At 52.2% G+C, this 12,659-nt stretch overlaps 1 protein-coding gene across 1 annotated transcript in view; it reads right to left on the bottom strand.

Annotated features, from left to right (window-relative positions):
- ACVR1C (activin A receptor type 1C) overlaps positions 1–12,140 on the bottom strand; it is a gene marked incomplete at its 3' end in the record, with an annotated part of 31,583 nt that extends 19,443 nt beyond the window's left edge. Inside the window, exon 1 of the mRNA XM_082001744.1 lies at positions 11,863–12,140. Coding sequence (XP_081857870.1) covers positions 11,863–11,935 — 73 coding nt within the window. The 5' untranslated portion in view covers positions 11,936–12,140. The remainder of the gene's footprint in view (positions 1–11,862) is intronic.
- Between the last annotated feature and the right edge of the window lie 519 nt (positions 12,141–12,659).

Here is a 12,659-nt window from a genome sequence, read left to right as displayed (position 1 = left end):
TCTGCCTGCTTCGGCGTCCTCTCGGCACCGGGAGCGAGCACGGGCACCCAGCAACAGAACGGGAGGCTCTCTTCCTTAAAGACGTTGCCGTAGTTCCAGAAGAGATGCCAGGAGCAAGACTCATCAGGTTGAAATAAATAAGAGGTCTAGCAGAAGAAAAACAGGCACATCATCGCCAGCACCGCAAAATAAACGCATTACTTGAGGAAACGAATATGCGACTGTTGCAAGAGTCTTCGGTGTTTCAGACACGTCATTATGCTGGTTTTCTCCCCTTTCTCATGGCCTAAAAATAAAACGGGAAATGGGCTCTACGACGCCACCCACAGTAGCTAACGGGCAGTTTTATCCGGATTCTGGTATTCTGCAGATTGCTTGAGAGGAGCTGATCCAAACTGCCACCGCAAGTCCTGAACGGCCCCACGGGTGTTCCTCTGAGCACCGTGGCAGAGGCTGAGCACAGGATGCCAAAGGGGCCCGGCGGGCTCGCTCTGACCAGCCGAAGGCAGCTGCTTGCTTCCAGAATGTGAGGGGCCCGGCACCGCCCCGGGCCCGCCGGGAAGCAGGGCTGGCTGTAAGCCACGCCGGCTGGCTCCCGGGCGGGGAGAGCAAGGGGTGCTGCCCCGAGGATTGGCGTGTTCTTCTGTTGTATTCGGAGAGGGTTTTACGCTGATGGATGCCCTTTTTTCCTTTCTACATCGCTGAAAGGTTATAACCCCATTTTTCCTTTTAGTTCCCAGTGCTTTGCTTGAAACCGACTTGTCCAACCTACTGCCCACGACCGAACGTTCACAAACCTGTGGAAAGCAGCCCTGGTCCCCAGAGAGTTGTTTCTGCAAGGAGTCACTATGCAAAGAAGAACAAAAAGAAACAAAGTCTTGGTCAAAATTCTCAATACAACCCAAGCACACTATTACTGCTTCTGAAAGTGAACGCACTCAGACACCTGATGACAAGCTGGACGAAGCAGGGACAGGAGCACGTTGAACTCAATACTTCCAGGGAATTTTCAGGCCCACTCGAGACTATAAAGCCCTGGAGAGCCAGGTGGCTCGACAAGCATTCCCTCTTCTCCTTCGGCACCACCGAGCTCGCAGAAGCCACGTGAGACAGGCACACAAACTTCTGATGGGAACACTATGTTCCGTTTGGGAGAGGCGGGGGAGCATGCGAAGAAAAACTTGTCCACGCCCAAAAACATGACAACCGAAAAAACATTTTAATGTGTATTTGTCCTACCGCTCTTGAACTGTTGCCTTTTCCACTCATTCCTTTGAAGCAAGCTGAGAACCACTGAGCTGGCAGGCACAGAGCCTTCACCCTGTGCTTCTCAGCCCGGCGCCGTCCAGCCGTCCTCTTCCACCCCAACTCCCACCCCCGCCCAGCGCCCGGCCCCCCATCAGCAGGCAGCTCCAGACCCCCATGGCCACCTCACCCCAGGCGCTCTCCCCGGGAGCGCCCACAGCTCCGCTCCGCTGCATCCGCCGACGAGGGATCCCGTCCTGCCCAGAGGGCTCACGCTCGCTGCTCACGCCCTGCCAGCTCCCGAAGCCCCGCTGGCGCGTCCTCCCAGCCCACGCGTCTCCCCCTTCACCCGCCCCGGTTCCCGCTTTACTCCCCTGCTCTCGGCCTCGCTTGCTTCCCTGCGGCGCTGGCAGCTGCCGCGTTAGCCCCCACAGCCTCGCGGTCCCAGCTCCAGCCCTGCGCAGCGGCCGCGGCCCGTGCCGGGGAAGCGCCGCGCTGGCAGCACCGGGGAGAAGCTTCTCTGCTCTCTGTTCCTCCAACAGCACCCGAGATCAGCTGCTCCAGCCGAGCCTTCCTAAACCGAGACTCTCTGGGCTGGAACAAATTTGGGCTGTCGGGTGATGCATGGCAGAAGTCAAACGGACAACGGCGTGAGAGCTGGGAGTAACACACTGGTAAGCAAGAATGAAGACTTCACACATCTCTGCTGCTAACGAGACTCAAAGGGGTCCTACCGAAAGGCGAAATCCGCGCTCCCACCCCCTTCAGCCTCATACTTCAGATTTTCCCAGCGTTGTGTCTGCTCCATCCCTCACCCGGAGTCAAACGCTGCCAAATTTCAAGCCCTTACGCAGGCAGCCTTTTCGCAGACAAGACTCCCTCTTCCCAGAAGATTTACATAGATCACTTTTAAATATAATTCTACAAAAATAGAAGCCTGAGGTTGCCCAGCTATCTGCCTGTGCTACTGGCTAATTTCTCACATAGAAAAAAAGGAAAGAAAACTCAGATACAAAGACCTTATTTCCAAGAGCATTTACGTACATCAAGACTCCTTTGCTAAAAGAGCAGAAAAATGATCTTAAAATATAACCATTAAAGTACAACTTTCCCACACCCATGCTATTTCAGCTGCCTCACCTCAATGGAGTCAGAAGAGGAGCCTGGGCCCTTCCGAACACGCCTTTGGGAAGGTCCGTGCTTTTCCTGCTCCCAGCCCCGCTGAACAGGCGTAGGTGACAAACCCCATCAGCTCTCGCCCAGCGTCGCATCCCCATACCGCGCCACGGGCACAGCTCCTCACAGGCGCTCGTACAACCACTCGAACTCTGCCGGGCCTGAATCCCCATCCCCACTAACACCCTCAGGGACACGTGACTCGCCAGGATTTGTGACTTACCGATATTGATCCACCAGACATGTCCCAGTGCTGCTCCAGTTTATTCACGGAGACAGACATTCAGCTTCCTCTACTATCCTTTCCTTTTTACGGAAAAAACTGTCCAAATCCAGTTCTACATCTAGCAACATATTTCAAGCTTTCACACTACACATCTGCACATTCTGCTCTAATTTGACTCCATCACTGTCCCAGAGAAGCTGGCAAGATGTTCCCCGCCGTTTACGGAGCAGAGGGATAACAGCACGATGGCGAATGTCTCTCACAACGCTCATGCCAACACCAGCTTTGAACCATGCCCCCCCCAAGTGGCCATTCTATGGCACGAGGGAAGAGGAAGACTGCAAATATTGACGACTGAAATTCCGCAAGTTCCTCCATGCAGTGAGAAATTCTTACTCCCTCCCCAGGGAGGGCACGCTGCACTTCTCCAGGGATGGTCCTGGCAACGTTACCGGCGATGCACTGTCCTGGGGGGAAAGTCAGGACTTCCACCGCCGCGGGAACCAGAGAAGTAGCACAAGGTGCTTGTGAAGGAGTTAAGGGAAAAGGATCAAAGAAGCAGGAGGAAAATGTGCTCCCAAAGTTTCCAAATAAGGCACTCCAGTAACGAGCATGACTCCTTTATTTACTCAAGCACAACATTTCCCTTAAAACGCTGCATTCTCTGGTTGAGAAATTAGGAGAAAGTGAACGCCTGAAATGTGCCATGGCCTCAGAGAGCTATGTGAGGCATCCCAACGTGGTTACCAAGGGTTACAGCTCCCCGAGCATGCAATTCTCCAGCAGTCACGAACAGATTTGTCCCGAATCTCCCCAAAGTGCCGCACCCCCTGCAGAGGTTGCACCCCCGCAAGGGCGACGGGCACGTCCGCGACCGGCTGCGCAGCCCCGGGCAGGGCTGGGGGCAGAGCAGGAGAGGACCCGCTGTGGGTTCCCTTCAGCGGGGAACAAAGACACGCTGCACGGCAGAGGTGCGCAGTCCCTCTTGCCTTCCAAAGAGGAGCGTGGCGCTTGGCAAGACCCCAGTGAAGAACAGGAGACACTACAGCCCACCATGGCGACTGGGAAGTTGATTCACTAAATCGTTGTTCAGCACACAAGGAAAGCAACTTTTAGCTATAGAGACCCCAAAGAACATGTGTTCCCTGGTTTTAGCATTTTTAAGACCCAAGTAGTTTTCAAGGATTTTTTTCCTGCTGTTACTGCAATAGGACTTGAGGCTATATGCCAATTTCTTGGATGAGAGCCACTAGGAATCAAGGACAGTGTGACAGTCAAGAAAGCGTGACTTTTCAGAGCAGAAAATAACTGACATGACTTACATAAAAAGCAACTTTTTTCCTTTTTTGTTTTCAATGCAATTGTAAGAAAACGCACAGTACAGTACAAACGCGCTGTGCAATTACCTTACACAGCAGGAAGAACTGAACCCGCATCTGATTCACAACAAATCAACACAAAGATGCACAACAGAAGATTTTCTTTTTTTTTTTTTTTTAACACTTCCATCAGTTTTTCCTCAAGTGTCAGCTTCAAGCACATGAATTACTAGATAACTAAGGACAAGGATGATAGTTCAGGTGAACAAGTGGAAGAATGTGAGTTTAGACACCAGCTTAATGAAAGCAGCTAACAATTAAAACAAGTAGATAGACATAGTGCAACCTCAAAAGTTAAATGGAGCATGTAATGGGCGTAAGCTGTCTAATAGTTTGGGACTAAAAGAATATACTAAAAAACATGGGGAAAAAAAGCCCAGACTTGCTATTTCCTATGAACAACACAATGTTTTACATTTCAACACAGACTTTCTACTATGCAGATTAACAAGGCATCAGTCTTCCATTAGGTCATAATCTAGTGCTACCCACAACAGTTAGCAGTTTCTGCTTGCGACCACAGGGCAGTAGAGCATTTCAAAACGAAATTGGAAAGCAAATGTCTAAGTGGCCTTACAGTGTCTTTAATCACAGTGGGACGGAGGGCTGAGTATCCAGAACGCTTCCATCCTTGATCTGGACAGTCGTCCTGTATGGCGCACTTCCAGATATACTTTCATTTTATTCCCAAACTGAGAGACACGGGGCTCACGTGGGCGTAGGCGCCGCGCGCTGCCTGGGTGCCCTGCCTGGGGCACAGGCCCCGAGGCCGAGGACGCGCGTGGGAGCGCGTACACGCGCAGTACAGCACGGCAGGACCCACTCCGGGACCCGACCCCCCAGCCGACCCGGCCGCCTCGCTCTCCGCAGCGTGCCAGGAGGCAAAAGCTTCACTACTGTACAGAGGGGGCTCAAAGGAGACCCCAGAAACTACAGACTGGCTGTTTCCCCTTGCCCGGTCCGTTGCTCGTGATGGAGCTACAAGGCCGACCGGAGCAGGCGCTGGTAAAGGAGCTGCAGGGTCGGTGCGGGTCTGGCACAGTCCCTTGGGGAGTCAATAATAAAGCAGCAAGATTTGCTGAGGATAGAAAAAGCAAAACTGACTTCAGAGCATCGCAAAGGAATCTCACCTTGCTGGGAGATCAAAAGCCAGAAGAGCGTAAAATCTTACAGGAGAAAAAACCACTTCAGCTGTGTACGTGCAGTAACCGGCCCAATGTCAGCTACCACCCCTTGGAAGAGAGACGACCGTGCCTTTCTGGGGAGCTCTGGAGAACATCAGCTCAGCTCACGGAGGGGGCAGTCAGGAGAAACCAGCAGGAGATCCAACACCTCGCTCAGCCAGTTGGGATCGGTTCCCGTCACCCATTTCAAAGGGGCACAGGAGAACTAAGAGTGAGTTACAGGACAGAGAGCAAGGGGGGACTGGGCACGGATTAAGAAACTGGGCTCTTTCATGCAAGAGGCAATTTTGGGGCGGTGGGAGAGTTTTATAAAGAAATCAGAAGACAAATGGGATCGGATAACCACCGTTCCCCGTTAACTCAAGAGCTCCGGGGCAGCACCGACGTTACCGACAGCAAACGCGCAGTGAGCAAGAGGAAGCGCTCCCCTTTCTCACGCTGCCTTGCCACCTTCCCCGGCAGCGTTAGGTGCCGGTATTATTGCCGCCACTTAGGAAAAAGTGTTAGTGTGTTCAAAAAGTCATTGGTCAAATCCACCTTTACGTACTAGAGGTTTATAGAAACCGCCATGCATAACGACACAAGCACATCTTCCGACCGAGAGCCCTTAACCCGCCGAGAGCCGGCGGCCGCCAGCGCACGCCGGCAGAAAGCACCGTCCGAGCTCGCGTCATGTCCCACCCTCCTTCCCCCAGCATCTGCTGGAGGCATAGCAGCGGTCGGGGCTGCTGGGACCACCCTTCTGCCTCCCGCACGCAGCCACGAGCACGGCCAAGCCCGGAGGGGAGAAGCATTTACTTGCAAATATCGACCGAGACTCCGCGGGTCTTTACGTGCGGCAGGAAACGCGCATCCCCCGGCAGAGCACCGCGCCCCCCGCACGGCGAGGGGGGACCTTCTACAGCCAGCTAGGATCACGGAAGGGGTAGCGTGTCGCTGTAAATCTGTTCTTGCGTAACACATTTCTTCAGCGAGAGGAAACCAGAATCTTCAGCAATGACAGGTCTTTACAAAAACCTGAATTTTTGGACTGCTAACGAAAATATGGAGAAGTACCCCCTCTGGAGAGGGCTCTGCAAACAAAAAAATAGTAGGAGTAGTAGTGGATCAAAAGCTTGCTACATAAACATGCTGCAAAAAGGACCGATATGAGACTAGGCAAAAACCAGAAAGCTGTAGAGAAAAGAGGATAAGTAATTATTCCAGAAATGAAGAAAATGTCTTAGAACGAGACCTGAAATAGTTCTGATATTTTCATTTCTTAAAAATACGCACGGGAAGTGATTTTATTAATGTGTGCAAGTATCTTAATTTCGGAAGGAGGATACTGGGTACTCGAAATCCCTGTTCTAGAAAAGCTTAGCAGCCATGACACACACAAAAAAAAAAGAAGTAAACAGAAACTGAGGCCAGACATTTAAATTAATATTAACTAAGCAGGGAAAGGGCAACAAAACCCAGTGAAATTATTTTTGTGGAAATAAGCCGTCAAAGGACATTTGTTAATTTCTCACCGGCTTCAAATAGGCAAGATATACTTTGAAAAGTTATGCTTTTTGAAACATTAGCTATGCAGCAAAACACTAAGCTAACCATGCAAGAATTTTGTGCAATACAGCGTACACATAAAGCTGAGGAAGAACGTGCTGGTCTCGGTCTGTAAGGCGCTGAAGGAGGATGACGCGCAGGGTTGAAGGTACAAATTCCATGGGGAGGCGGCTGCGATAACACAGTGCTGACAGCATTTACTGACTCCAAGTCTGAAATGGCTTGCGTAAGAAAAAGAGAATCCCTAGCATTGAAAGCTGAATATAGTCAACACCTGAAAGCAGTCTGAAAAAGTATTTTACGTGCAGGAACTCACACTGACTGTCTTTTCTATAGCCACACAGTTCCCCTCTAGTTAAACACAGCCTTTTTCACAAAAAGTAGCCACTACTGAAGAATGAAATTTGACTTTGAGGATGAAAATTTGAATGGTTCCGAATTACTGTATTAAGAAGAGCAAAGCATTTCAAAACAGTTGGAAACCTAAAAGTCAATCACAGAATACCAGGTTGGAAGGGACCTCAAGGATCATCTGGTCCAAACCTCCTTGGCAAAAGCACGGTCTAGACAAGATGGCCCAGCACTCCGTCCAGCCGAACCTTAAAAGTGTCCAATGCCGGGGAATCCACCACTTCCCCGGGGAGATTGTTCCAACGGCCGACTGCTCTCATTGTGACAAACCGTCCTCTGTGACCAGTCGGAATGTCCCCCCATCCCTTCCACGTGACTCCTTGGAAAATGGGGGTCTTCATCTTCTCTGTAGCCACGCTTTAAATGGCCTGGGCCATGGCAATAAGGTCTCCCCTCAGCCTTCTTCCTCGAGGCTGAACAAGCCCGGTTCTCTCAGCCCTGCCTCACAAGGCAGGCTTCCCAGGCCTTTGATCATCTCTGTGGCCCTTCTCTGGACCCGCTCCAGCCTGTCCACGCCTTTTTTGCAGAGCAGAGACCAAAACCAAACGCGGTGTTCCAGGTATCCTCTTTCGCTTAACCACCACTGGTTTTGCCCCGTTGTACGTCAGACTGAAAACATGTACTGCTGGAGAAGCGAGAGTGATGCGAGCCCTGCAGACACTGCTCTCATTACCTAGAACTAGCTTCCTGGTAGAAATGGAGTCAAGAAAACATTGACTTTTAAATGTACTTACTTTATTTTTGCCACCACCAAACCTAAGACGAACCGAGAACAGAAAGACAAAATGCCAACTGCATAGTGGCAGTTGGACTAGGTGATCGTCATAGGTCCCTTCCAACGGAAGTACTCTCTTCTATAAGAAAAACTTAACTTGCAAAGACCATTTATTCTGGAAAAAAGCATTCCCAAGGCTACCCCAGCAGCGACATGTAGCCGCTTCTGAACGAAGGCTGGCAGGGGCAGCAGCACAACCAGGGTGATGTCCATCGCTTCAGCACGAAGGCCATGGAAGAATACTGGCACCTTCCAGGGACACCGGAATTACAGTGTCACCATAAGTGTTCAGGACAGGACATGTGCTAAACCCGCCAACCTCCATCAGAGCGACTCGCACGTGCCCAGATTCATCTACACACGTCCAAAGGGTGGGTATCCTCCCCCAACAGGTATTCACAGCATCTAAATTTAGGCATCCGACTTGGGCTTCAATTAGGACTTTGTTCTCTGCATGATAGCTAGAGCCAACCCAGGCTACCTCAGGGGCTAACAGCACTCAAGGTACAAGAGAGGAAATTGCATTTTTGAACTGGGATGGAGTTATCAGCTAAGTATTTCTTCCCTATCATCTGCTCGCTGCTCAACACTTTCATGTCATGGTTTTATTAATTACCAGGTTATCAGAACCTTCACAGCTAGGCAGAAGCTGAATTTCGAGCCTACAAAAATAAGCATGGGAAAAAGCCCTGAGCCCATCCCTCCCAGCACCTGATGGGGAGAAGAATATGGTAACAGGCTACAGCTCCGAGGGGCTTCAGCGTCATGTCCGAGACCCCTTTTTCTAAGGATTTTTGCTGAAAGCTCTGACATCTTAATGCCCTAACCCAGAGCTCAAGACGGGCTCCGGCAGACGCTCCAACAAAAATCCAGCCGAATCGAGAGGCGCGTCCCATAGCTCGCTCCCGCCCCGACAGAGGGACAGATGGCTGCGCTGCTGCACCGCACGCGGAGAGTGACGGTACTGCTCTCGTTCCAACAGTGCTCGTCAAAAGCGACAAGATATCCTGGCCAGATTAAAGCCTAGAATAATCATTTGCAAGCAAGTGATAAGGATCTAGAGCCTACTCCAAAAAAGCAGAATTAAATTACACCCACTCACCCCACATATAGTCTCTCTTATCTGTGCGAATTATTGGCAGACACCCTGGCAGCTCACAGTCAGACCATCAAGTGCTTACAGTTCTCATCCACGTTCTTTCATTAAAGCTTTTTTATTATTAAAGCTTTTTTACTAAAAGCTAGGAAAACAGAGCTTCAGTGACCCACAGAAATGAGAAGATAGCATCATACTGGTAATTTGTTACAGAGCAGTGAATTAAATTGTTTAGTGCAGTACAACTGCTTTGCTATCGCGGTACTTCTTTCCAAGGACATACTATTTTTGGTGCTTGCCAACACGTAGGCTTTTCAATATTACCAGTTAATAAGGACTAAGCAAACCAAATTATTAAGCTGGAACAAAGGTGCTGTTTGCAGAACGTGGTGCTCTGGACCTGTCAGCGACACACACTTACATGGATGGCAGGGGCTGGTTCTCAGCTTTGTGTGCAAGCAGCAGCCATCGCCACGCGCATTATGTACCTCAGACTTTCATTCCGAGTTCACACTCTATAGGAAACACTGGAATAAACGGGGTGTGCTAAAAATTCAAACTTAAGATTCACAGGACGTTTTCAGTGACTGTTTATAACTCAATATAAGGACATCATACCACATGGGAAAGACAAGAAGACAAAGTTCTTTGAATGCAGTACTACTCATGTAGCCAGACTCCAATGTTATGCTATTTTCATGCATTTACCCTTATGTAGCAGTTTTCAGTAGCAACCTGGTTTGCTTCTCATTTTTAAACAGAAAGTTTGTATTACACCTGGCTGTAAGCACTGGTTGCTCGTGCGTGCGCTCTCCACTCTGCTTCCAGCTACACGGCCCCATGGCTCTCCCACAGCCACGGCGAAGGTGCACACCGGCCACTTCCCACCCACCTGGTTGACTGTTGCACACAGGCACCTGCGCCACGCCATCAGGGATAGCTTATGGCTTCTGTGGTTTGCTTTTTGGAGGATTAAGCTGCACTTAAGTGAGAAACAAACTCTCACAAACTTAAGAGAGCCTTCAGACATAGTCTAAGAAGTACAGAACACGATTCAGTGGTGAGTGCCACGAGAGGCTCGCGTATTGCTGCCGCCACATAGAGTAACACATTTCCTTACCGCTATCCGCACCCTCTACTCCTGTTTATCTGGAAACAGTACAGCACGCTGAGTACTCTCTACTTCCCCGAAATAATGCTGCAAAGATTATGGAAGAGTATACAAAGGATTGGACACAATGCAGATGGAGGCTGTGTAGAACAAAGATGGTAGGAGCCAAGAGAGCAGCAGTTCTGAGGAGCCCAGACGAGGTAAGCAGACAGGACACAGTAGGACCATCCACCATGTCAGTAACAAAATACTTTTAATCCTATAAATATTCCTGAATACTGAGGTACAATGAAAGTTCCTCAGGAGACCTCCATTGCCCAGCACAGCATCTTCGAACTTGCATGAAAGAGAACGGGGGTAAAAGGTTTACCAGAGCACACTTAGTCATGTATCTTGATCAGACAAGTTTGAGGTGGAGCATGAGCAGATGTAGAGTAGATGCGGAGCATGAGCAGATGTAGGTCAAGCAGCTAAACACTTGACACTCAACAGCGACCGCCGCTCGAGACCCAAAGATGCTTTCGAGATACATGTAACTCCCCTTGATGCCCCCCTTGAAGGAGGGTGTCTGCTGACCCTGGACCGCACGCACACGTACCATACCCGATTCAGACTAACGGGGTAAGAAAAACAGAGGACAATACTATCGCAACTTCAGAGAGCAACGCGATGCAAGATTGTTTTCTATAAATGACAACCAAAGCCAACGAGATTCATTAGCGTACTGAACAGTCTCCAGAGGGAGGTGGTAAATGCCCACAGCATATCAGGGAAAAACACCAGTAGCACGGGGTTGCCTATTTCTACGGTTCAGTTCCAAACCCGAATAATAAAAAACTAGACCAATGAAGAGGAGAGCTCAGATAGATCAGGTTTTACAAGGGTTTATCAGATGTACGATACTATCCAGAAGTACTTGAAACATCAATAGCTGAGCTTTGTCACTCCTTCTTTCCCAGAAGAAGGGGTTAGAGGAGTACTTTGATATGAGAGTGGGCACAGTCCTTCCTTTCAGCTTGAGGCTGTGACCACCCCTCTCTGCAGGAGCATAATGAGCATCACACCAAGAAACTCCTGCAATGAAAACATTGCGAGAAAAGTAAATTGGAGTAAACCTAACAGAAAACATTTAAAACGCTCAATTCTACACTGCCTTACTTTACCTTGACGATAACTGCTGGTTCACAGAGCCTTAGCTGAGAGCAGAGGCTTAGTTTTTAAAGGAAAGATTGCAGGGAATGAGCGTTTCGTACCTCCGGCCGTGCGAGAGAACCACCTGCATGTGAAGAACCTCGGCAGCGGCCATTTCACACCCCTGCCCAAAGCCCACCAGCGGGTTGTGAACCTCCTCCCATCCGCCGTGGGACGGGACGCGGCCCGGGCAGCCCCACCGGACGCCCAGCGCGGGCGGACGCGGAGCAGAGCTGTGGGGCACGCTCGGGCGGGGAGCTGCCCGGTTACACCCGGCGGGCGGGGACTTTTGGGAGCGCGGTACCCCGACGGCGCGGGCTAGAACCCGCTGCGGTCTGGTTATTCCCCGCAAACCCCGGCTGACCTATTTCTCGTGTACACGCGTGGGTCAGAACTCAACGCACCAAGCTCCTTAACCTCCCGACGAGCACCGCCGGCCCCGGCCGGGCGGGGCCGCAGCGCCGGGCGCGCGGGGGGTCCCGGTGCTCGGCGCGGCCCCACCCCCGCCATCCCGCCCTACCTGCGCACAGCGAGACGGCGGCGCCCAGCAGCGGCAGGGCCGCCCGCAGCGCGGAGCCGGCCGCCCGCCTCATGGCTGCGCGCCGGGGCCGGGGCCGGGGCCGGATCCTGCTGCCGCTGCCGGGGCACGGCCCCGCCGGCTCCCCGCCGCCGCCGGCAGCCGCCCGCTATAGCGGTGCGGGGAGGGGCCCCGCCCGGCTCCGCCCGCCCCCACCTGCCCCTCCCGGGAGCGCCCGCCGCTGCGGGCGGGCGGGCCGGGAGCGGCAGGCCTGGCTGCGAGCCCCGGGGCGGCGGGCGGGCGCGCAGCGCCGGGCTCCGTGCCCCCGCGGCCGCGCGAGGGACGGCGAAGGGCCCCCGGGCCCGAGCTCCGCGCCCCGCCGGGCCCCGGCCGCCCCGCGCGCGCTCGCCCACCGGCCGTGCCGCGGCGGGATCCGGTCCCTGCCGAGAGCCGCAAGCCCCCGGCCCGGGCAGCCCCGCGCCCCGCGTCCCGCCAGCCTTGAAGCCGCCGCGCCCGGCAACCCGGGCGCCCGGGTAGCGCCCGTGGGTACCGTCCCAAAAATCAACCGCATTCGCATCGAGATTTCAACTCGGAAAAGAAAAATCAACGAAATTGGCGTCAAGCCTGTTCTGAAGGCGTCAGTGCGCGGGCGGGCTGCTCTTCGGGAAGGTGATGCGCACGCTCCGCGTCTCTCCGTTTGTTTTAACGCAAAAATACTAGCAAGAGCCCCGTTTCCCACCTATTGTTAGATGCATCCCTAGATTTTTATGACCGCTCTGTAATACTTTACCCTTATTACG

This window comes from Phaethon aethereus (genome assembly GCF_964289735.1).
Source record: "Phaethon aethereus genome assembly, chromosome: 6".
Lineage (NCBI taxonomy): Eukaryota > Metazoa > Chordata > Aves > Phaethontiformes > Phaethontidae > Phaethon > Phaethon aethereus.
This window is presented reverse-complemented; position numbering and strand designations above follow the sequence as displayed.